Source organism: Centruroides vittatus, unplaced genomic scaffold (assembly GCF_030686945.1).
Source record: "Centruroides vittatus isolate TY-2023 unplaced genomic scaffold, ASM3068694v2 contig_18, whole genome shotgun sequence".
Lineage (NCBI taxonomy): Eukaryota > Metazoa > Arthropoda > Arachnida > Scorpiones > Buthidae > Centruroides > Centruroides vittatus.
This window is the reverse complement of record NW_027121101.1, coordinates 937134-964673: the sequence shown is the minus strand read 5'-3', so window position 1 is coordinate 964673 and position 27540 is coordinate 937134. Positions and strand designations below refer to the sequence as shown.

The window sequence follows — 27540 nt, the reverse complement described above, 5'->3', positions numbered from 1 at the left end:
CTAGAGGTAGATGTAAGGCACTGTCACTTAACTAAATTAATAATTATAATTTTAATAATTTAATAAATAATTTAGAATAATCTGGAAGGAAAGAATTGACCCGGGCAGGGCTTGAACCTGCAACCTCTGCTTGCCATGTGGTGCACTTGCCAGATGCACCACCCAGGCCCAGAGCTAGCCTTTGCTTCCAGGTGTATTTACATTTAAATATAACCTTATGCAGTTGATCAGGGCTCTGGCTGGGGACGACTCCTATGCCCACGGCCTAAATACAACTCCACAGTGGCACTCAGCCAGCTAACGTTTTACTTGATTTTACTCTATGAGGTATATATATATATATATCAAGTAAACATATCAAGTAAAACGTTAGCTGGCTGAGTGCCACTGTGGAGTTGTATTTAGGCCGTGGGCATAGGAGTTGTCCCCAGCCAGCGCCCTGATCAACTGCATAAGGTTATATTTAAATGTAAATGCACCTGGAAGCAAAGGATAGATTGGGATCTGGGTGGCGCAACTGGCAAGCACACCGCATGGCAAGCAGAGATTGCAGGTTCAAGCCCTGCCCCAGGTCAGTTCTTCCTTCCAGATGATTCTAAATTATTTAATAAAATTATTAAAGTTATAATTATTAATTTAGTTAAGAGATGTACCTAATGTCTACCTCTAGTAGCAAATTACTTAGTATTAATCATTAAATTAGCAAAGTTATAGCCCAATTATTTAAAAAAATTGTTTGATTATGTTTTTATATACATATCAGGTTTTGCAATGTTTGATATACTTAAATGAATCACATTTTGTATTTTCCATCTTGTTTTGCATTATTTATATTTGAAGACTATCACTAAGATATTTAGGAAAAAAAATCCAAACTAAACTTTTTAATTTCTGACACATTGTTAATTTGTTTAATATATTATAGTTAAATGTATTAAATGCATATGTTTTAGATAATAAAAAATATTAAATTTTTTGGTATATAGATTAAAATTTATAAATCAAGTTCTATGTTATGACAAATACCATCTTGAGTGCAATTATTTCTTAACTATCTTATAAATATCAACTACTCCTAGACATGGACATACTCATAAACAACTCAATCAACATATTTCTTAACTAATATATAAATATAAAAATATTTTTATTGAAATATAAACAGAATTTAAATTTTTCTGATTTGAAGATTTAATGTTCAAATTTCAAATAATAAATAACTTGCAAAAAAAGGCAAATATTTATTCAGAGAAATTTATTTCATATTTATCAAATAACTGTTGATTATAAAATTTTAAAGAAGCAATTACCTTTCTTCTTGAAATATATCATCATTTCTATGAAAATTTCCTTCTTGTTCAGTTTCTTTCCAACTTCCATCATCTTTTCCGTCTAGTCCCTAAAATAATAAATATGCTTATTTTAAAATTAAATAATTTTAAACAGTAAATTTATTTTCTAAATACAAAAATATAAACAATATGTGCTTATTTAAATAAAATATACTGAAATTCAAGTAAAAATAAAAATAGCACTTAAAGTATGTAAAATTTTTAAGACAAAAGATAACTGATGATTTTTAAATTTATATTTATTATAAAAGGTTATGAATAAATATAATATCTCTGCATAAAATAATAAAAAAAAGAAAAACAGTAATTGTGTTCTTGGAATGGTTCCTACACAACATATATATATATATATATATATATATCCACTAGTGTCTAGTGCTATGCCAGACCAAAGTCAAGGCTTAATTATAGAAAAAAATATTTTGTTCATGTGTTGTTTATGTATGTATCAATGTTAAGACTTTCCTGACTATGTGATATGTGTTTAGTATGGCAGCCTTCTGTACCATAATATACAGAGTAAAATTAAAAATTCTGGAATTTGACATATAGTTCCTTAACTTGAATAGTTTAAAACACCAATGCACAACCACCTTCAAAATAATCTCCTTGGGCAATAATACACTTTTGCCAGTGCTCCTACAGCTTCTGGAAGCATTGTTGTAAGCCATTTTTTGCAGTCACCTGTAATGTCTCTTGCAATGCTGCTTTTACCTCATTTCTTGACTCAAAATGGCATCCCTGCAGATGTTTCATCAGTGAAAAAAGGTAAAAATTGCAAAGGCTGTCAGCTAAATAGACAGGATGTAGAAGCACATTGTACCATTTCTGGTAAGAAACTCTAACCATTATGGACTGATGTGCAGATGTGTTGTCATGGAGAAGGTACCATTATCCACCATATCTCAGCGATTTACAATGGATAGACACACAAATCAAATGATATAAAATGTCCAGATAATGCTTCTTGTTCACTGTTCTGCCCTCAAGAATAAATTCTGAATGAGCTAAGAGCATTGCGGGAGGAATTATGGATGACTGCAAAAGATGACCTACAGCAATGCTTCCAGAAGCTGTACAAGTGCTGGCAAAAAGGTATCATTGCCAACAAGGGTTATTTTGGAGGTGACTGTGTGTCAGTGTTTTAAATTATTCAAGGCAAGGAACTATATACAAAGTCCCTGAATTTTTGGATCTTGTATGTGCTTTTGTGAAGTCCTAATGTTTTGAGACTTTTGAGTACTGTGTGCTATGTAAATGTTTTAATTTTTCTGAATATTTGCCTAACTTCTTTCATTACATTTGGAGTTATGTTGTTTTTAGTGCATTGTATCAATCTACCTAATTTCTGTCTAATGTTACATATTTGTGTTTCTAGTCTTCTTTGCCAGTCAGGTTATGATTTGCCTGTCTGTTTATGACTGTAGTTTAAGACCACGATATGTAACTACAGTAAGTGTGCCAAAATAAACTAAAATACATATGTCTGAAAGCACTGATTCTAGTTGAATCTGTTTTGGTAATGTCTGTATTTATTGAAATAATTTGTGTGTTAATTAATTCTGTATCTATAGTATTACTAGTTGTAATTGTTATGTTTATGTTTTCATGATGCATGTTGTGCTGTATGTTTTCATGAATGAACATTGAGTACTGACAATGAGTATGATTTTGTGTATAATCTAGTATTTGTATATGTTGATGTATCTGTTCTGTGAGGTGTACATAAAAAATATCAGAGAAAGGAAACTGATTAAAAAATGTAAGATTATTGTTATTAAATTTTTACCATAAAAATTCCATTAAAATATTTTTTAAATTTCTATAATTTATTTAACTATAAAAAGAATGTTATAAGTAAATATATTATCATTTTTATTTAACTTTTTAACATCAAATTATGAAAAAACTATTCTTAAGATAAAACTCTGATTAGAAAAGAAGTGCAATCAAGGAACTTGAGTGGTGGAAATATGACAATACAAGAGACTGATCCAAATCTAAGACTTCTGCAAACCTTCCTTCTTCCTCTAAATGAATATGATGTTTCTACATTAGTATTATATTTTGTACAAGCGTGATATCTAAATTATTACTACAGTTTATTAACTCTGTTCATATGTGTGCATTTTAATAACTGAAAATGCAGGATGAACTGTAAAATGAGTTTCTACATTTGATTAGGTTACATAAATTTATCAACATCTTATACCACTTGATTTTAGTTATCATCATCATTGCAGATAACATAAAAAAATTTCCTATTTTGAAATTTGCAATCATCCATGCAAAAGTATATGATTACACTAACAAATAATAATTTTAATAAAAAATTGTACATTTAAAATATACATATTCTACTGTATATCATATTTAATCTTCATTTACATAAAAATCAATATTACCCTTCCAGTTCCTCGACCTCTGCCTCTTCCTCTACCCCTTCCTCCTCGCTGTCCTCTTTCATTACCACGTCCATGATTCCATTCATTTATAGTTATGTCTTCAATTTGATTAGATTTTTCCTAAAGGAAATTAATCATTAATTTATAATTCTCATTTTGCTGCCATCTGTAAATGTATACGTTAGCAAGATAATGTTTCTTCTTTTTTATGTATTGAATCAACACAAATAATTATTGAATTGAAAAAAAATACAAAATTTATTTTTCCATAGACTATATTTTTATATTTTTATATTTTAATTACTGAATTACTAATTAAGTTTATTTTCTTTACTTTTTACAATGTGAAATTTGATCACTTATATAATATAAGTGATCAAATCCCCTTTCAATCTAATATAATTAATAAATAATAGAATATATACTGAAAACAACTATTTCATTTGTTATATTCAAAATTAAATTGTATTTACTGAACAAAATACAGAATAAATGATTTCTTCTACTGGGTGATACTGAAAAAAACTTGACTATATTTAATTAACAGAAAATATTTTATTAATTTTTTTTATCAATGTTTTAACAATATTTGAAAATATAACAAAATTATATATAACCTATGTATAATCTTAAATTAAGAGAAAATACTTCTCCATATCAAATGAAAATATATTTCTTAGTCATTTCAAGCATTATACTGTGCACAGGATAAAGAACAAAGCCAAAGTGTATCCAGTGAGAGTGGGTATGTATCTGCAATAATATTTAGTATCAAATGATGTTGGTATTATCATTACATTTTTCGCATAACATTTGTCATGAACATTATTTTGTACATTGTCTACTGTTTCTGTTTTGTTTTTTATGTTTATTTTTCATGATGGAAAATGTGTCATGACTATTTTAAGCAAAGTTTTTATATATATATATAGAGTAGATTATACTTATATTAAAAACATTAGTCTCACATTTTAAATAACTGTGGAGGAGTTAATATCAGTATAAATTTGTTACTAGAAATTTATATCGTCAACAATATTTACAGAGAGTTGATTTTGAAAGTGAGGCAAGTCCAGACTAAAGAAAAATATAAAGATATGATGGATTTATTACCCTATGTACCACCCATTCATCAAGAATACTTTAAAAATTTGCATCATCTAAACCACTGGTTTTCAAACATATTTCGACCACCGCCCACTTTGAGATTAAAAAAATTCCTAGTGCCCCCATATTTTTTAACTTGCCTTTTTACATTACCATCTGTTGCTTATCTTAAAAACAGTTGCAAATATAATGTTTAAACATGCATTATTATATGGATAGGATAGATAGGGTGTGATCTATATCCTATTTCTGAAATCAAAGAATGTTTCAATGAGAGGAAATAAAACTCATACTTAATCATATTTAGAAGTATTTTTATTAACATTAAAAGAAGGCTTTGAATTTAAAACTTATCTAATGTGAAGGATGAATCTGATGTATTTCGACCAGTTTGTTAATATCAAGGTCGAATTCACTTAAAATCAGCCGTAAGTCGCCGCATTCAGTAACTTGCAGCCGATTTCTGTTTTTAGTTAGCAACGTTGCTACAGCACTAAATCCACGTTCACACAAATACGACGATGGGAATGCTATCAGAAATCATTGAATAACTGACCATAACTCAGGGTACAGTTGAGAGATTTGCTTCTGCAGCCAAAATTCTTGGTAGCCATTCTTGAACTTTCATTTTTAGCATATTTATGCAATAAAGTTACTATAATAAGTTCATTCATGCTATAATATAAGTCAACGTGTTAGAAATATTCAGGTTGTGATCTTCAATAAAAATTTAAAAATATATAGATTGTCAGCATTTTATATATATTATAGTCAGATTTTTATAGATGGAATTTGTCTGCCATCGCCCCTCTAGATTTCCTTAATGCCCCCTAATTTCCTTTGAGCCTTCTACTGCCCCCCTGAAAGCCTCCAGTACCCACAAGGGGGGCGTTATCACCCACTTTGAGAAACGCTGATCTAAACTAAGAAATATAATTATATGCATGCAACTTATTACTAAATATTTTTTATTATTTTCTCCATTTTTTCCTATAAAATTAAATTTATTTTTAAATAAGTAAATAAATAAAATATTCAATTTTTTTGTTATTATATCTATATTCCATTCAAAGAAAAGCAATGTTTTCAACAAATCATTGCTTTTGAAAATGAGGCAAGTCCATTGGAGCATACCAAAACCATGATTTTTTTCACCTAACGAGGATAACCATTATTGCATATTAAATTTACACCAAAAAAAAAAAATATAAAATAAGTCTATTATTGTTTATGAATATTTTTAAACTCATTCAAATGCAAACCATTAAATATCTAGCAACAACATAAAATGGACTTGCCCCACTTTCAAAATCAATGGCTCATATAGTTAATCGGGGCCTCCTGCCCATAGGAAAGTGCCTTTCTCACAAAATCCATAATCTATATATAACCCATCCACATATATAATTTTTCATATTTTTTTTTTATAAATTGTACCAACCTACATATGTATATTAACTAATAGCTTAGTAAAGTTAATAGGAAAAAATGAAAACATTTTAATAATATAATCCTACATTACTGATTATATACAATGGTAGAGTAAATTTATTTTATAATTACATATAAGTACAGTAATTTAAACCTATAAACTTTTACACAAGTACAAAATGAAAGGTATAATTTCATTAAATAAATTCAAAAAATTATTATATGCATTATTTTTATAAAAAATTCATTATAATTTATAATTATTAAGTAACCTTTTTTACAGATTTATCCAATTCTTCAGATTTATCTTCCAAAATAGATAATGATTTAATTGCTGTATCAGCTGAAGACTTTTCAGATCCTGGATAAGATGCAGAATGTACTGATGCAGGAGATTGTCCCATTTCAAACTTTCCTTTTGGCAATGACAACAGACCGTCCTTTTTTTGTGAAACAGGACTATCATTCACATTTTTTGGAAGAGAAGTAGAAGTATTATCTTGTTCTGAAATATATAAATATTCATTAATCATTAAAGAAAAAGTATAATTCACTTAAATAAAATTTTTCTAAATAAATCAATCAACTAATTGTACTGTATTAAAAGAATTTGTGAAAAACAGTAACATTAATCTTTCAGTCTAAAGAACAATGTTGTCAAATTGCTGTTGCTTTATTTATTTCTGGCACTTCATTTCCTTCTAAAGTAATTTTTGAAAAATTAAAAATTGAAGTAACCATTTCCTTGCCATAATAGCTTTCAAAATCTCAAATTGTTGATCCTGAATAAAATGAATATAACAATATTTATTTTTTCATAATCATCTTTACTACTGACACTCCTGATTAATTTTTGTTCTGTCCATTCTCATTTCCAATAAAATTAAATACATTTGGTTTCTTAAACATTGTTTCAATATTACTTTAAAACTTTTACTGTATTTCAATATATTTACACAATATATAATTTTATAATTTTTTTTTTAATATAATGAAAAGAACAGAACAAAGTGCTATCATATTTTGTAAGAATAAAATTTCCATTTTTCAACCATTTTGCACTTTACTTATACTATTATATATATAATTACAAGCATAAAAAACATATATACAATTTGAAAATTTTTATTATAAGAGATGAACACTGCTAGAAGATAGGACTGTAAAAATCTTGAAAGTATACAAATTTCAATAAAAAGTTAAAGAATGTTTAAAATTAAAGTTTGTTTATCATTTTTATCAGTCTTTCTAGTAAACTGTAAAAAAAAAACTAAGTTGAACTAGGCAAAAGTTATACCTATAAGTTAGCAAAAAAGTATTAAAGAGAAAAAAAGATGATAAACTACATTTATTATAAATAAGTTCAAGATAAAAGGCACTAAAACACTTAACAATGATTTTTACATTAAATTTGAAAATCAAGAAGGTTGTTTATATATGAAGTGCTAAAAAAACCACATTGATTTATCATTTTCAAGAATTTTTCTGACTAGGTTTTTTGGGAATCTAATATCATCAATGCTTCATATTATTGTGAAACTCCTATACTTACATATAGCAATCAAGTCTAAATGTCTAAATTTGAAATCAGACAATTTAATTCTTCTTTACAGTAAGGCCTGACTTACCAGTTATGCTGCTAAAATTTAGTAGTATATATTGGGACATAATATACCATATTTTATGGCATATAAGATACACCCCTATTTTAGTGCAGAATATTGAGGAAAAGTACAAGTATCCCTCATATAACATGGTACTTCTACAACATGGTTTTACTCTAACACAGTTTGAAAATCGAGGATATCCCTGTACAACCTGACTTCTGGTTTTACTCTAATATGGTTTTGGAAATCCTCCATCCAAAATTTCACAATTTTTAAGTGTAAACTTTGTTATTTGATATTTTTTAAATTCGAGTAAGCATGAATGTTGTCTCAGATTTGCCCATGGATTTTAGCATATTAAAATTTTCAAGTTACTTTGTGCTTTTCATCAGGTTTACTTTAATGAAAATTGATAAAGACAAGAAAGAAAAATTACACTAACTTTCCTATCAACCAGGTGTCGTCGTCACTTTCAGACTTTAGCTCTTAAGACTCTCACTGTGCTTTCTTTTTATAGATTAATCTTCGTATTTAGTAAAGTTTATTTAAACATTTTTACATAAGTGTTATTAAAGTTTTTTAAACCATAGTTATTACTTACATACAAATGATTAATTCATTCATAAAAATGACAAACAAAATACATCTGTTGGTACTTGAACAATTTGGTATTCAAACACAAATTCTGAAAAAAATCACTTGGTACTTGACTGAATAAACACAACCCACCAGAACAAATTTTCAATTAATAACAAATTTTTATTTTGCCATCCATAAAAATTTTTACAATAAAAATAAAAAATATGAAAATGTTGCTGATACTTCTGATCAAGATCAACAAAATGCTATGATGATGATGATGATGATGATGATACTTTATTAAAAAAAAGAAATGTCCTTGTTTAAGTAAAATTAACATGTAATACAGTACTTTTAATTATGAATTTTAGTTAATTATTGATTGGAAGTAAATTATCAATTGCTTTAATGAACATATTTCTCTTAGTAACAAAAAAAAAATAACATATTTTTGTTAACTTCTGCAATGTAATCCTATGTTTTGCATTAGTGCTTTGTTGTGTATAGCATGGCTTTGCATAACATGGTACTTTTTCAGAACATAACTACCATGTTATATGAGGGATACCTGTATATTTAAGCCATCCCACACTCTTGGCACTCTACTCCAAAGTGTTTTTACTGTATTCTAGTTAAAAAGTAAAATTAGAATACACACTTTTATTTAACAGAAAAAATTATTAAAATATCCTATATGACTATATACAAAAGCTGCTTATCTATAGCAAATACAATTGAGTCCTGAAAACTCAATGTGGACTGAGGAAGTGATGAGTTTTATGGCATAACAATGATGCTAGTCTAAATAGCAGAATTTTCATAAAGGTATTATATGTGCAAATTCATATATGTATTAACTATGTACTGTACCAATAGTGAATATTTCTATTTGTAGTTAAATTTTACTTTTAAAAAATATTGGATATTCAGTGGCTACATTCATGTTTTGACATTCATGTTGTAGTGTTTTGAAGTGGCATCCTGGAAAAAGAGTTCTTTGTTAACATGTGGAATTAATGCTATTATCAAGTGTCGCTAGTAAAGAATGATAACTTATTTGATCCTAGTGTTAAGTTATAGTGGTAAAAATTAGGTTACATGTTATTTTTGAACAACACAAGTTTTATAGAATGACGGGTTATCAAGAATCAAGTTTGCAGGACTCTACTATAAATAATAATACTATATTTTCGTAGATTGACTGGCATGCTGCACATAACCGAGGAAACCAGTTAAACTGTTACCATAAAATAAAATTAATCCAATCTAACAAAACTAACTGTTAATTAAAAACAGTTCAGTTAAAAATATTCTTCAGAATGCAATAAAATAATAACATTGTAATTTGACCGACTTAAAATCAGGAAGAAAGTTTTCATTTACAGGACAATAAAACAATCAATGGCTTATTAGTAGTTAGTGTGGGCTGCACTGACAATCTACCCTAACCTGAAAAATAACACCTTCCTTTCAAATTTCACACAAAAGCCTATTTAATAGGTATAAATTGAGATAATTTACAGTAAGTTTCTGAAATTTAATTAATATGTTTATTTTTGTGTTTTTGAAACAAATTACAATAAAACAAACATAAAAAAAAGGCACTTTTGGCATTCCATGAATACTTTATACTGTTAGAAAGAAGACAAAATAAAGAAATTAAACATATAATTGTCGTTTTTGATATAATGCTGACAGTTTTACAATAAAAACTCATTTGTTTTTACATGATGTCACATGTTATTTTTAATCCTCTAGAGAGGGATGTATAAGTTCACTTAAACCAGCATGCCAGTTTTTACCATATGAAGATATCTGATTTCATGGTCTCCCTGGATAGATCGACATACTGGAGAATCCATGAAAATACAGTAATAATAATATGTTTAATTAAACAATAACATTTTTATTAAAAAATTAGACTAAGTAGAGGTTACCTGTAGCCTAATGAAGCCTGTTTGGGAAATTCATTAACCCACATGAGATTACAACTACATGCATAAACGGCAATTGTTTAGCCTTTTTTGGACAAAATTTCCATCTTATGTATCATAAAATATGGTAAATTGTATGCAATTTGTTGTTTCAAGTCAGACAAAACAGGTTTAGTTCATCCAGCAGCCTCAAATCTTTCAATGAAAAAATCATTTGGCATGTAATATCAGAATAATTTTAAGTGCTTAATAAATTATAATAAAGATTGAAGTTTTTTGGCATATTATGCATTTTCTGAATGATGATTCCTTTTTTGATTGTTCTCAATAACAGACCACTTTACATCTAAGCAAAAGTTTATACCGATGTATTCACTAAATTAATTCTTAAACCATTACTTTTTTTACCTTCATCGTGTTCTTTTTGTACCCTCAAATTTTGCATTTGATCTCGTCTTTTCAATAACCGTTCTCTCCATTCACGCCATTGTTTTTCATAACGATTATAAGCTTCTCTGTCAGGATGATCTTTATTCTGTTCTTTCCACATTTCAAACTGCTTTTCCCATTGTAAAAATTGTCTTTCAAATTCTTCTTCTTCTTGATCCAAATTTGATTGAGAAAATTTAGAAGAATCCTAAAGAAATGATATTATTATTTCTTTTTAGGTTGAAACAATTCAAACAATAGTAAATTCCATTCAAAAATTTATTGCAATGACAAAATTTATATATATAACATGATTTATTCATATTAAGTAATCATTAACACGTTCACGACATCATTAGATAAATGTTTAGGCAGCTGCTGGGCGTTATGAGTCATGGGTGACTCGTAGTCTATTTTAATACAGGGTGGCACGAGTCACCCGTGCTTCGTACTGTTAAATTAATATATTTTATTGCACATAATAAAATAATATCAATATATCAAGTATGATGTTTGTAAAATAATGTTATCAAAACATAGGCGCCACCCCATGGAAAAACAAGCAATTATGTATGTCGCCCTAACTAGACATGTCCATACAAGTCACATGTGCCTCGTAATGCCGTGAACGTGTTTAATGTTACATCATAAAGCAAATTATGTTAATTATAAATTCAAAATTATTTATCTCATGATAGGTTATACTGTAATTTTCAGCAAATTTTAATACAGTGGATGATCAGTTAACAGTTCAGACTGCAAACAAATCAGACAACAAACACTTTTGTGAAAGATTTTTATGTTCGAACAACAAACACCTCACAGACAGAACAAGCACAAGAGAAAGCAATGTAAAATAATGAATATCAATTGGTCTTTCCTTGTCTCCAGGTGACAATTCAAAATCTTTCGGAGTACGGGAGATGTCAACATCGACTCTCAACCCAATACTGATAGGATAATATTCCTCCGAACTTTGAAACCCTCCCTTGCAATTCCAGCTTTTTGTTTACCTTTCTGACAAATAATTTTTTATAGTCTTTGCGAGACTCAGGCACTCATTAAGTTTACATTGGTTTTTATTTTTAAAAGGTGAGAGTTTAACTGTCCCATCAGATATTCATTAATGTTTTAACACCAAATTTTGAATTCCATCCAAGCCTTACATTTAAATAATTGCAATTTTGTGCACTAGTTGATTTCTGTTCTCTAAATTTTTGTAAGTGCTTTTCTAAACTTGTTATTTAAAAAAGAAACTATTATTATTATGGAGCCTAAAAAGAGTGGAGTGTCAAGAACTGCACTCACCATAGAAACCAAGCAAGAGATAATAGCCAAAGTAGAGAGTGGGCAGAAGATGTCTGATGTTGCTAGGCAGTATGGCTTGAACAGGACTATAGTAGGCACAATCTTAGCTAAGAACAATATAATCAAGAAGCTCAAAACAGCTGAAGGAGTAATGAAAATCACATCTGAGAAACAAAGATGTGATATCCATGAAAAAATGGAGATTGCTTTTAATTTAGATAAAAGAAAGGGAAATTAAAAGAGATGTAAATAGTATGACAATCATTCAAGAGAAAGTTAGAGAAATTTTTGGAGAACTGAAGAAAAAAACTCCACATTCATAACATGAGGAGATAGAATTCAATGTGTTTTGAAGCATGCCAGTTCTCCTCAACGATGACATTAAAAACATTTTGGAAAGAAAAATTTGATATTCTTGAAACTATCTGACTCATTCAAAAAGCATGGTCAGAAGACTCATTCAAAAGGTGTGGTCAGAAGTCACTCAACGACAGTTGAATTCTACTTGGAAAAAGCTGTGTCCCTCCTGCATTCAGAGAGATGGGGATGATGTCCCTGAAATTATGGATAAAATTGTGACAACTGCTAGAGATCTGGAATTGGAGGTGAATAAAGATGACATTGAAGAACTCATAATGGAACCTGAAACTCAGTAAGATGTGTTTTCTTCTGAAAAGAGAAAGATGAAAGAAGACAAATGCAGACATCTGGTATTAAAAGATCTTTTGAAAAAGTGAGAATAATGGTCTTAGAATGGCATCCAAACCAGGTTCAGGACAATAGGCTCAGGGATCTCTACAACGACAATACTATTAATTACTTCTGAAAAATCCTGAAGAGGGAAAAGCAATTGACATTGGACAGATCCTTTAACCAGTTAACGAACAATTTGGATAATAAACATGGTCTTGGAATGGATTATGTTTGTTAACTGATCACTCACTATATATAATTTATTACTAATAAATTCATCCTTATAATTTCAGCTACTACAAAATTTAATTAATTTCCTATTAACTAAATTTCTTTTGTAGAATTAATAGAATCTATTAGATCATCAGGTTCATGCCAGAAGATTGTATGTCCAATTTTGAACAATTTTACAGAGAAGCCACAAGAAAGTTTGAGACTGTATAAAAATTCAATTTATGTTATGTTGACCTGATTTTTTCAAATAGTAACTACTCCTCATAGGAATTTTCATTGAGAATCTTTGTTGTTTCTTTAACTTTCACTTGTCAGTTAGAAAAAAGTGACATATCACCTTACGGTACAAACCCGATGATATGATACTGTAATGTCCATACTATTAAAAATAATTAAGTGATATAGTGATATCACATAATTAAGTGAATTTCATTAGAAAATCAAATACCATCAATCTGACTTTAATGTTTTGGAATATACTTGTACTATTCACAAAAAAAAATGTCAAAAAACTTATTATAAACTTAAAATTTTTATTTTAGGAATTATAGAATGCTGTATATTCTACTAAAATAAAAATTCCACTTTATTATGAGACTACACTATAAAGTTAAACAATATGCATTGTCTCAACTCTATGAGATAAATGAAACAAATGAACAGAAAGAATGAGATGAATTTGTAAAACTGGCTAAGTTTATAAATGATAATAAATAATAATACATTCAATTCTATATTATTCAATTATTTAAATGTACATTCCTAAAACTGGCAGTGGCTATGTAACTAGGCAAAAATGTCTTTTCTATTAAAACTTTTTACTTAGACATAAAAAAATTGATTTATTTCCTTTGAAAATTTATGATATCAGACGATCAAATGAACAGTTTACTTGCAAGGAATAAACTTGCAACACTGCATGCTAAATGTTTGTTAGTGACCTTACTATACATCATGAAAAAACTTAAATCCTGAAAATTTATTTACTTGGCTCAAGGAATATCTGAAACTCATGAGTGGCACAAACTCTACTCCTTGCAAATAAGCTTTTCATTTGATCACTCCATTATATGACAAGATAAAAACATGTTTGATTTTTTATGATGCATATTTTGCTACATTTCTACAATGATTAAACTGAAGTTTTTTGTCTGCTGTTCATTTGTTTCATGTAGTAAATTTAATACACTACAGTATTTATAATAAGTTCATAGAAGTTTTTCTTTTCATATATTTTGTATCAACTGAATATATAGATTACAACAAAAAACACATCTTTAAAAATCCAGTAATGAAATTTACTAAATAATAATGTTTTTGATCAGTTTAACTGATCTTCAGTTACAATAAAATAGAATGTGAAAATCTTGTGGCAGAGAAAATCAAACCTGCAGCATTTTTTAAAAGTGATCAATGATAACTCCTATGGATTTCTCCTACAATTAGACCAGGAGAGTGAAACAATAGTAAACTTTTTGGACATTTCCATCTCTTGCAAATATGGTGAAATTTGGACCAAGGTATACAGGAAATCATGTTTTCAACCTATTTTAATTCCACATAACTCTGTTGATCTTATGCACATCAAATTCACAGCCTTTAGATCCTTGATAAGAAGGGCATATACACATTGTACCAGCATACAGGACACCGTAATGGAGCTGAATTACATCTTAAAGATCACAGAACAACAGGGTTATCCAATAGAAATGATATAGAAGTTGATCACAACCTTTCAAACATCAAAACGTCAGCATACGTCAGTAGACCAGAAAAAAAAAAGTGGTTTTAAATTATATCCCATCTTTAAGAAGGATACACAAGAAAGCGGCCAGAGCTAATAATGTCAAGGTTGTATATCAACACAACCCAAGAATGTTCAGAATTTTAAGGAACAATAAGAAACCATATAAGTGTAATTCGACAGTGGGGATTTACTCCATCCTGTTAATTGACCAATGTTTCAAATCAAAACTGGTCTATGTGGGTGCCACTATGCATAATTTACGAGGGCTATTTTTTAAATAAGGTCCGTTTTTTAATAAGAAGAAAAATACTGTAAATATCGTTAAAATATATTTTTTTTCTATATTCTACATACTTTTATCTACTTTTCTACATAATTTCCATTTTGTTTAAACATTTGTCATACCGCTCAACAATTTTTTGAATTCCGACTTCAAAGAAATCTGCCGCCTGTCGAGAAGCCCAATCCACGACTGCAGTTTTCACTTCTTCTTCGTCGTTGAAATGTTGACCATCAAGGAACTCCTTTAAGTATCGAAACAAGTGAAAATCACTGGGTGCAAGGTCTGGACTGTGTAAATGATCGTATCGAGTCAAAACAATAAAGCACTGCCCAATCTTTTTGTTTTGTGATCGTCAGAAAGCAGTCTTAGAACGCACCGAGAAAACAATTTTCGATAATTCAGTTTCTCCGAAACAATGGTATACAAAACTGATCTTGAAATCTGTGGAAATTCAATTGATAACGTTGAAATCGTGAATCGTCGGTTCTCTCGAATTTTGTTATCCACATCATGAATCAAATCTTCAGAAATCAGAGAAGGTCGGCCAGGGCGTGGCTCATCATGCACATTAACTCGCCCATCCTTGAACATTCTTACCCATTTTCGAACTTTACTGTCACTCATAGCATTATCACCGTAAACTTCACAAATCTGACGGTGAATTTCCGCTGCTGCCAAGTTTCTTGCATTCAAGAATCGAATAACAGATCGTATCTCACAGTCGGTGGGAGACTCAATTTTCTTAAACATTTTAAACTTCTACAGCTCAGCATACAGACAGATGATATGGTTGCAAATGGCGTCAAAACGCGCGCCAAGCTTGCTCGGAGCAGAAGCGCATGCATACTGCCGTGATTGCGCATTATTCTCACTTTCATTCACAAACGGACCTTATTTAAAAAATAGCCCTCGTACAATATCTCAAAGAACATAAATACACAATTGATAAAAATCTCAATAATATGACGCTGGCAGCTTACTCGTAACATAAGGACATATAAGTACAATGGAAGCAGGCAACCATCATCAGACCCACATCTAATATATACACTATGAGATATCTGGAAAAATTGGAGATTTTTAAAGCGCACAAAAAATCCAGTTGCATCAACCATAGAGACGCAAACAGCTTGTCTACCGCAAGGCAGTCCTTTTATATAACTTAATTTTATTAAGGGACATTTATTTGTATATTTTTAATTTTTATTGTTAATTTTATTTCTGTAGTTATTTATTTATTAATCTCAACATCAATCACATTTTGGTTATTTATTTATTTATTTATTTTAGATTTCTTGTTATCATTTTTTTTTTTTTTTTAGATTTTTGTATTTGCATTCTATTTTCACGTTCTATTTTATCGTAACTGAAGAAGATCAGTTAAACTAATCGAAAATGTTATTATTTAGTAAATTTCATTGTTGGATTTTTAAAAGATATATATATATATATATATATATATATATATATTCCCAATAGCATAAATAACTACCAACCACAAATTAAAAGGAAATGAAAACATTTTATTTAACTGGGAGTTGGAGATGTTGCAGCTGTGTTAAAACTTACACCAACTTGTAAATGGAAATCAGATATAGACCTACTTCTTACAGTTTTCTGTTTTGACCTTCAATTAATCATAAATACTTCATTTAAACAACTTCCATGTCATTTGTTGTTAGTTGGTGTCATGTTTTTGGATAAATTCAAGTTTCTTTGAAAATGGAGAATTGACTTTTTTATAACAAGACATGGAAATATGTATTTACTAATTCGTTAAGTAAATTAGTAAAAAAAATAGAAAAATAAAATAATTTGGTGATGGAAAAATGCAGCCCACCTTTCCCTCAAAAATAAAAAAAAAATTGAGATTCAAAACCAGAACAGCCATGACATATAGTCTCGTGGATGTTCTATATAGATGAAACAACCACTATGCTACTCACTCTTAAGAACATATTTGTGCCAGAGCAAATAAATCCAATAACTTAAAACTGGTTCCTTTCTTCCTCAAAAATGCTTAGAATAGAGGATTTTTGACTATTACATATAGGTTTAATTTCACAAACTTTTATTTTAAATGTAAAGTATTTAAATGTTAAGTAGTGATTGTGTTGCCTTTCCTTGTTAATATAAATCTTAAGCATTTCTTATAACTATAGATTGAATTTAACAGCAGTTGCTGTTTTTCTGCTCAGAGATAGCACTTTCCTAATAACATATTTTTACCGGACATGACACTAAAGTTTTTCTGAATAAATCCTAATATTTTTGCTACTTTTGTTATTTTTGCAACTTTATTGCTACTTTTGAGCCTTTAGACACATTTTGTTGAATTCTTTTTTATAGAAAACTTGTAAATTTTTGTATTCCAAATGTACTCTTGCAAAGAAAAGGATTAATGCCACAGTTGACTATTTGATAATTTCAAATAAATGGATATTTTGGACCATTGTATTACTCTGAAAAATCAATAACATATTAATATCACTATTATTTAATATAATTAAAATGTCCAAGAACTTTTATACCAGAATGCTTGTAATAGCAATGTAACTTTTATAAATTCACATTATAATTTTCTTATTAATACCATTAAAATTTTAGTTCAAGGAATGTCACTCATCAAAAAAATTGGACTTATCAAACCAGTTCACAAATGTCTGATTGTCACAAATACCCAGAACAAGGAAAATTATTACTTAAAAAATTTTTTAATTTATTTGATAAAATGTTGGATCATTTTGAATGGATAAGGCCGATTTCATGTTTAAAGAGTTAAGAAATCGTTTTATTATATAACAATATTGTGAGTGAAAAACATAATTGATTTACTAAAAACAGATCAAAGTTGTATATAGTGGTTCACTGTAATAGTAACTTTAATATAAATTATAATAAAAAATATATTAGATATTAATATTATATACAGTATTATATAATACTATTATATTAAGACTATATTAAAAATGCAACAAACAGTAAATTAAAACAGTAAAGGAATTATAGAGTTTCACATAACTGTTCATTCTCTTTTAAATAAAATTACCTTCTCTGTAACTGGATCAATGATTAAGTACAGTACATCAAACAAACCCTTTACTATCCAATAAATAATTTTAATGTAAAATTTGACAAACATTTTAGATCAAATTTTACATTAAAATTTGATCTAAAATGTTTGTCAAATTTTACATTAAAATTATTTACTGGATGGTAAATGTTTTGTTTGATGTACGTTATTCTTTTATTTTTTTTTTTTTTTTTTTAATATGTGATATGTAAATATATGTAAAAATAGATTTATTTTTGAATTTGCTACTTTAGAAATTTTTACTGCTAATTTTTCAACTTTTTGTGGCTACAAAATCTGATCTCTACTTACAACTAATTTCTGATTATTTAGAAAATCATTTTCTATTAATTAATTGGAACTTCAGCATACAAAATTTCATTGAATTGAGATATAAGATAATTTTAAATACACAAAAAATTTTCATCAAAACAATGCAATAAATTTTTCAGATATATACCATATTAAAAATGTAAAAGTGCAACAAAATTTTGTTCATAACGTTAGTGAGTGTCTTCTGTTTTTTGCATATTAATAAATTAAATCAATTAATTTTATGAAATTCAACTTCAAACATATTCACAACATTTATTTTGTATTCAGATCTTAACAACTTAAATAAAAATTTTGCTAATTTTCTGAATAACTTATTCAAATAATATAAATTTGTTAATAATAAATCTTTTAACTAGCTATTTTTAAAACGTTAAGTGATAGAAAATTATACTTACTACTTCATCTGAATAATTAAAAGATTTATTTTGACGACCATGCTGCTCACTAAATTGCTTAGATGGTGAATGCCAATCTTGATGTCGAGAAAACCTAGATCCCTGTGTCTTCCATCTTTCATTTTCCTGTTCAAACTGATTTCCCCTAGAATCCTGATTATTATTTTGCCAATCTACATTATCTTTATTTATGGATCCAGATCCCTGAAACTGAAAACTGTTATCATGAAATCTATCTTGAGAACTTGATGTAGTTTGAGAATTATCAGACCAGCGATATAATGGATCTTGTAATTTGTCTTGTGGTAACTGACTTCTTTTATCATGATTTTGCTGCCAGTTATTTTTAGAACCAAAATGATCTGATTGTTGAGATTTCCTTTGTCCCATATTTAAGTGATCTTGTTGACGTCTCTGTCCAAATTTCCCTGATTGAAAATGGCTTTTTTGATTTGATCCAAACTGATCTTGTTTTGGAGACCTTTGGCCTGATGGAATGTTATCTAACTGTTGAAAAGAGCCTGGTCCCGATTCAAAATGCTCTGTTTGATGCATAGAATGCTGGTCTGTTCCAAGATGATCAATAAGACGTGGTCTTTTACCTGAACCATAGTCTAAAGATAATAAAGGTCTTTTTCCAATTGACATATTTTCTGTTTGTTGATAAGATCTTTGTCCAGAACCAGAAAAATCTTGCTCAAGTAATCTTTTCCCAGGTCCAAAATTTTCAATTTGATGACCTTCTTCTCCAGACCCAAAATGTTCTGATTGATGACCTAACCCTGAATGATCTGGTTGTTGAAATGGCTGCCTTCCTCCTGATTGAACACTTTCAGATTGAAATCTTTGCCCTGATCCAAAATATTCAGACTGTCCAGATAATTGTTTTTCTAAATCATCTGATCTTTGATTATTCCTTGGCCTTATACCTGTTCTAAGATAATCTGGTTGAAGTAGGCTTTTTCCTGATCCCATATTTTCGGAATGCTGAGGACGAGACTGATTGAGATAGTCAGGTTGTAACATTCTACTACCAGAATCTGACTTTTCTTCCTGATGAGATGGTCTTTGATTTAATCCATATTGTTCTGATTGTTGAAATGATCTTTTTCCTCCGAAATTTTCCTGTTGACGGAATGATCGCTGACCACTTTGTCCACCCTGTTCATTTTGTTGCGGAGGTCTAAATTGCCAGGGTTTTTGGTAATCTATAGCTCTTCCTCCTGAGTCTTGTTGCCATTCTTGTTTAGAAGAATGTTGTCCATCAAATCTAGATCTTTGATTCTGATTCCACATATTTGATTCATCCTGATTTTGTCCTTTATTTTGTGTAGATCTAAAATCTCGGTTTTGATGCCAGATATTTTGCTGATTCTGATCCTCATCTATTCTTGTATTTTCTTGCCAATTCTTTTGAAAAGATTTTGTTTCTTGATGTAATGGAAGTAACGATTTCCTTTGTCTTTCATTATGTTGCCAACTTTGTTGTGTATGTTCTGATTGATATGAGGTCTGAGGTCTAGCAGTTTGATTTGGTTGCCATTGTGAGCCTTGTTTATCAGGAGGAATGTGATCTTTCATAGGAATTGATGATCTAAAACCTTGATTTTGATTAAAATTATCTTGCCAACCTTTATGTAATTCTGATTGATCTTGAGGGGGTGGGAAGTGATGTCTAACTCCTTGTGTTTGATGCCATTCTTGTCTTTGAAAATCCAAATTTACTTGACTTTGAGTGTTTACATTTGTTATATTTCCTGTCCATCCTTGAATATTTTCATCTTTTTCTTCCTGAGAAGTAGACTGTTTCCACCTTTGATGAGAGGAATCAGAAGTTTCTGAGTGTTTTGGGGGCATATTTTGTTGCCAATTTTCACGATTTTCTTCTTGAATTTTTGACTCTCCAGCCATTGATTCATTTGTTGATTCTTGATTTTCAGTTTGAGTTAAATTCTGCTTCGATTGCCAAGTTTGCTGTTGTCTTTGTTGCTGATTTGTTTCTCTTGAAGATAGTGGCAATGTATTGGTATTTTCATTTGAAGGATTTGTTACTGTAGACTTTTGTGAATTATCAGTTTGTGAATTGCTAGCTTGTGAGGTAGAATGTTGTTCCTTTTCCTCATCAGGTGGTGGTGGAGGTGGTTGTGTTGGTGGAGGTGGAGGCTCTTCCTGGTAAACCTGAAGAGCTGGTATTTGAGTAGTTGAAGTTTTGTTTTCTTCTGGAAGAGGAGGCTTTTGATCATCTTTTGGCAAAGGTGGATCAGGTGGTGGTGGATTATTTGGGTCCCAAGAAGTCTGCCAAGATTCTACAGGTGGAGGTGGTGGCATTTGAGGGGGTCCTTGAAACCAACTTGGAGGTGGTGGTGGTGGCTGTTGCCACATATTCTGTGACTGCCAATTTCCTTGTTGCCATGGTGCTGTTGTTTGAGTATTTGGATAAGTCCACTGCTGAGCACAAGTTTGCTGAGCTTGCCATTGTTGAGCTTGAACTTTTAACTGATTTAGTTTTTGTAATTCATCTGCATCCTTGGGAGCAAGCTGTAAATAAATAAGTAATATCTGAATATTTAAATCAAAAATGTTTCAGGCCTAATTCAATTGCCTGCATATTTAATCTTAAATACACTAAAAATAAATTATTTAAATCATAACTTAAACTCAAAGGTTGAAATAATAATAATACTAGCTGCATATGCCAGGCATTGCTCAGGTTTTTGAAGGGGTGGAAATTGGTGAGGTTGAGTTGGAAGAGAATGATAAAAAACAATGGTCTTAGTAGCTAAGATGTACATTTATTGACCTCAGTGTTTACAATAATGAGACTGTAAAAGAAAAAAATTGCTCAAGCTAAAGTTAATGGGGATGAAACCCCTGACATATTTGCCCCATAAACTTAACATTGTACTGTACATTTGCCACTTCGCCATGCCTAAACCACTGCACCTTTCTCAAATCTCTCTTCAATGGCATCAGAGCCATTCAAAGAGCTTTAATTTGATAACTGAATCATACTTTTAGCCCCAGTCATTTACTGAAACTAAGTTGGACAAACTGAAACCCTCTTTCAATTAATATATAGATAACGCACCTTTAAAACCAGTATATAATTTATTCATCATAAACATTTTTGATCACATGTTCTTAATAGCCTTTTTCAGGCTTTCAAAGAATAACATAACAAATAAAAAATTAGAATATAGAATCAATTTAAATTAACTAACATTAAAGATTCTTTGTAACAGTTACATTCAAACTCTATACAAATGATTTGCTGGTTTTAAAAGTGTTTGCATTATATTATATTATAACCAGCAATAATAATTATTTATCTTAATAAATTTATAAAAATTATAAAATTTTAAACCACTTATAATTAAGTAAATAACATTAACTATTACAAAGCTACAAAGAACCAAATAACCAGCAAAAATAAAATTGGGAAGTGCTAATGTTTATGCCCATGTTGAATGGGTACCATCAGGCTAACTAATCCGACATCTGTTCAAACAATGGGGATCTCTTTTATCACCATACATGTGTGAAAAAAAGAGGGTGGCCTAAGAAAGAGAGAGGGAGGGGGAGAGAAGAGTAAGTTTACAGTTCAAAGAAAGACTTCCATGCTGTGGGGAAGGAGTCAACATCACAAAAGTTACTAACAGTATTTTTACAGGTGGCCTTATAAATTTCAACTTGCTCTACATGTTTGGGAAAGGGTTGCTGGGATGAACTACGTTTGAGGTGTGCACGGTTGAAATCCACACTGACACTGATGTCGGGGAAGAGGCAATGATAGCTAGCACAGTGCTGGCCGATCTTTTCAAGATGGAATTCTGATGTTCTTTGAGGCAGGAGTTTAAAGGGTGCATTGTAGCACCTATGTATTCTAAGTTGTGGCTGGATCTGTGATCAGTAATGGGAATAGTGTAGACCAACGTTTCTCAAAGTGGGCGATAACGCTCCCTTGTGGGCGGTGAGTAAATCTAGGGGGCGCTGGAGGCAGGGTACTGAACGGTGACCAAAGGCAAAAGTTGGGGTCACTGACAGCCATTCCCTTTCCTCTGTTAAACTGATAAGAGGAAACATTGCATTTAATGGTTTCCAGATGTTGAGAACAATGTATGGTAAGGGCACAAAGTGTGAGATTCATAAAAAGGTTTTCCTAAGAATATTTCCAATCCTTTCTCACACAAGAGAAAATGAGTTAGGGGGCGTTGGGTATAACTTTATGGAACAAAGGGGGCGGTGGATCGAGAAAGTTTGAGAATCACTGGTGTAGATGCTGGTTGGAGGTTCGTGTCGGAACAGTCTTTAGCATTGTGGAGGAGAGTGAAAATGTAGAAGTCTCTCAATTTTCTCAAGTCTCTCTTTGTAAGCTAAACAAAAATTATTGTTCCTGAATATTTCTTTCTATAGGGTGGCTAGTCTTCTGTCATACATGACAGTCTTGTAAACTGTGTCCTGTGTGAGAATGTTCAGCAAAAGATGACCTATAAGGCCTTAATGCATTTAATGGTGTATGGAGAGTAGCCATGCAGAGTTGCATGTCAGGCAATAGTTAAGAGCTTTGTATCCCCTGTCATGTGGGTCTGATGAATGGGTGAAGGCCCTAAGAATTAGGACACTTAAGCCAGCTATCTTGAAGATAAAGGGATTGTGGGAATGGGCAGGGACGAAGGTTGGGTGGTGTGTAGGCTTCCTATAGACCAGTGATTCTCAAACTTTTTCGATCCACCGCCCCTTTGTTTCATAAAGTTATACCCAACGCCCCCTAACTCATTTTCTCTTGTGTGAGAAAGAATTGGAAATATTCTTAGGAAAACTTTTCTATGAATCTCACAATTTGTGCCCTTACCATACATTGTTCTCAACATCTGGAAACCATTAAACGCAATGTTTCCTCTTATCCATTTAACAGAGAAAAGGGAATGGCTGTCAGTGACTCCAACTTTTGCCTTTGGTCGCTGTTCAGTACCCTGCCTCCAGCGCCCCCCTAGATTTACTCACCACCCACAAAGGGGTGTTATCGCCCACTTTGAAAAACTTTAGTTATTACTATATTTTGTTTGTAATTTAGATGATGACATTAGTTTATATTGTTTGATTGTTTGAGACATATTTTTTCGATTTTTTTGTTTTCTGCAAATCCAATTCGCATTTCAGGTTGGTTCATTCCGCACTAGAAGAAAAGCTGAAGATGGTTCACGCTTCTTAACATTGTATATTGTGTAATTTTCTTTGAATAAACGTTACACATAAAATATTTGAGTATTTTTCAGTGTGGAATGCATTATCATATTTTACATTAATTTCTATGGGAAATATTGTTTCGCTTAACAAGTGTTTTGTATTACGAGTAAGATTCTGGAACGAATTATGCTCAATAAGTGAGGTTCCACTGTATTTTGATTTACACTTGCAAAACTTAAAACAAGAAAAATAAAATATTTATATCAACTATACGTGAAGAAATGTCAAGTAAACCAAAATACTCATATATCTAATTATATGGATAAAGCAAACTTCTATCATTTAAATTGCACTAATGTAAAATTTGAATATTTAGATTTATTATTCAATTTGCAACATTTTAAAAAATATTTTCTATTTCCAGTTAAAATCTAGATACAGAAATATATTAGCTGAAAATATTGGTTCTCTTCATTAAATTACATTTTAACAGGATAAATTAGGTATATATGTTGTGATCTTATAATAAGACTATATTCAACAAAACATTTCAATTTAAAAAATAATACAAATTGATTAATTTGCTACTATTTTCATTCTTTAATAACAGACTTCATCAGATATGGAATGCAAAAATTTAAACTGGGTGTTAAAACATACAGAAATACAGTATAACTCTTGATATGGTGAACTGGAACATATAAGTCATACCTTCAATGCTATTTCTAGCAAAAACAGTTTAATAAAACTTAATGAAACAAATATTTTTGGCTACATTTAGTGGCCTGTTTCAGTATGTAAAAAAAGTAGATTTAATTATTCTTCTATACTAGTTCCATTCTCAATGTTCCTGAAGAAGTTTGCATTGATGCAAGCAAAAGTACTTGCTTGGATAATTAAATCTGCTTTTCCATATTTTTCTGTATACTTTAACACTTAAATTTTTGCATTCCATGTGTAACAACTGGTGTACACATTCACTAATTTTCATAAACTTCATCAGGCTACATAAAATTGAACAAAGATTTCCAATAAGACTTTAAATATCAGAAATCTGATATTTGTAAAAATAATTACTTTTGGTTTATATGTTAAATCAATGTTTTTAAATTGACTTAAAGGGTTAGACCACAATCTTCCTTTAAGATTAATAATTAAAATTAATTTTAAAATATAATTTAATATTTTAGAAATTCCAAAAAAAAATATACAAGATTATATAGTCTAAATCAGCACTTCCAAACAACATTAGTATTAAACAATTAAACAGAGGTACAGGAAATGTAGATCATATCAGGTAGAGGATTGTGTGTATGCTTTGTAAGCAGATATTTCAAATTCAAGTCACATTCTGAGCCAACTTTTTCTTTTAAAAAGTAAAATAACAATAAAGCATCCTAAAATATTTAAATGTTTTACTTTTACTTTTAATAGTTTAATAGTTTAATTTTAATCAGTGTTTTAACATCATAAACTATACTATTTATTTCATTGTATTGTATATTATTTTATGCATTTATATGTATTATTAGTAAGGTAAAATATGTTGTTAATATTAAAACGTTTCTGATGGCAATGCTTGATTGCATTGGGTGTGTTTAATATTAAATTTTTAATTTAAGAAGTTTCTATTCAAGGTGAACCTAAAGGTGGATAATGAATTTCTGAAAATGTTTATTCTAATTAAAATGTTAATCCAGGTTTCTAAAAGTATAGTGATTTATTTTTCATACATTTATGATATTGATTGAGCCATTAAAATCAGTAATAAGTAGGATAATTACACTGAAGAATCAGTTTTTAAAACTTGCTTATATAGTAGTACTTTTACTTGTCACTCCTATACTCATGAACACTTGTTTAAAAGGTACATAATATGGCCACAGTATTAGTAGGGCAATTACTTTCAGCTAACACTTTAACACCAGCTAGACTTACCAGTATCAGCTATCTATTAATTAAACTCTTTCTGAATGAAAGCTGAGAAGAAACAGCTGGCCAAATATCAATTTATTTTGTTAGCTATAGCATTCTACAAATTCTCAGGAAAGTTATAGTTGACTTTGAAATGTACAGCAAACTTAATCGAATGAAAAGTATAGGCTGCTTAATAAAGAAATTATAAAAAAGCATTGTATAATTTTAAAGTTTAAATTCTTCTTTAACTGCACTACTTAATAATTCTGTCTCGACACCTATCAACCTTTAAAATGCAGCCTTTTAATTCTAATTTCCAAACGTTTTCGGTCTTTTTAAAAGGCCTTCTTCATGAATCAGTTTGATTTGTATTCCTGAAGAAGGCCTTTTAAAAAGACCGAAAACGTTTGGAAATTAGAATTAAAAGGCTGCATTTTAAAGGTTGATAGGTGTTGAGACAGAATTATTTAAAGTTTAATTTTTTAAAATATTACTAGCATATTATGCTCTTTCTAAACATATTTTCAAGTAGTTTATCTTTAAATTTTAATTCATTTGAATCAGAAAAGGTTAGAAATTGATCTAATATTTCTGTATATTCTATCTATATATATAATCAAGACAAGTTGATAATAATAATAATAATCAGCGCAGAGCCCAAACGGTTAGGAGTTGAAAATTGAAATTTGGTACACAGCTAGGGTACGTCATGAAAACGCACACTAAGAAGAGATTTTTCGAAATTCCTCCCCACGGGGGAGAGGGACAAGATTAAGGCTTAACACTTCCATCAACAATGGAAGTGTTAAGAGAAAGCAACGTGCAAGACGCAGATGCAGTTTTTTTCGTTTTTGCGGGAAATCGAAAATATTTTTAGACCCATCTAAAAATTCTATAATTTGTCTGGAAACAGGGGGACCCAATTCTTGCATTCTGTGAAAACAGGTAAGGTTGACTATAACATAATAATCTTAATCTTCGCTATCATTACTTTTGCCCGAGCAACGCAGGGCCTATCTGCTAGTTCTACATATTTTTCCTGTTCTCAGTTATTTCTAAGTTGGTTTGTATATGTTATATGGTACAGTACATATATCCTGGTTTGGAGTGATGTATATAGTTTAAGTTATTTTGTAAAAATATTTAAAATATTATTCTAATTCAAAATCTGTTTCAAGTAATCAGTGTAGTAATATCTTTTGAATTAATTAGTCTGAAAGTGAAAATCAAGCTAAGGTCTGGATAGTATAACTGGCAATGCAACTGTATAATAAGAAGGAATTACTGGTTTGAGTTGTGTTCCAGATCAATCTTTTCTTACAGAATATTCTATAATTAATCTAATTTAGATTATTTAATTTCATATGAGATAGTGATTTAATCATCTACCTTCTGTCCAAATTACATAGCATTTGTTCATTTAATTAGACAAAATGTAACCAGATAATAAATATAGCATCTTATTTGATTAGTAATAAAAATTTGGGCTTGATTTCTTATATAATATGTTTTTTTGTTCTATT

At 29.9% G+C, this 27540-nt stretch overlaps 1 protein-coding gene across 4 annotated transcripts in view; it reads right to left on the bottom strand.

The window, feature by feature from the left end:
• LOC136969515 (YLP motif-containing protein 1-like) overlaps positions 1 to 27540 on the bottom strand; it is a 145561-nt gene that overhangs the window by 115637 nt on the left and 2384 nt on the right. For 3 of the 4 annotated variants that reach the window (XM_067263693.1, XM_067263690.1, XM_067263692.1), the window contains exons 2-6: positions 18914 to 21451; positions 10815 to 11052; positions 6568 to 6800; positions 3758 to 3877; positions 1311 to 1399 (exon numbers count right to left, since the gene is read on the bottom strand). In XM_067263693.1, the coding sequence (XP_067119794.1) occupies positions 1311 to 1399; positions 3758 to 3877; positions 6568 to 6800; positions 10815 to 11052; positions 18914 to 21451 (3218 nt within the window). The remainder of the gene's footprint in view (positions 1 to 1310; positions 1400 to 3757; positions 3878 to 6567; positions 6801 to 10814; positions 11053 to 18913; positions 21452 to 27540) is intronic. The other variant, XM_067263691.1, reaches the window with a different exon arrangement.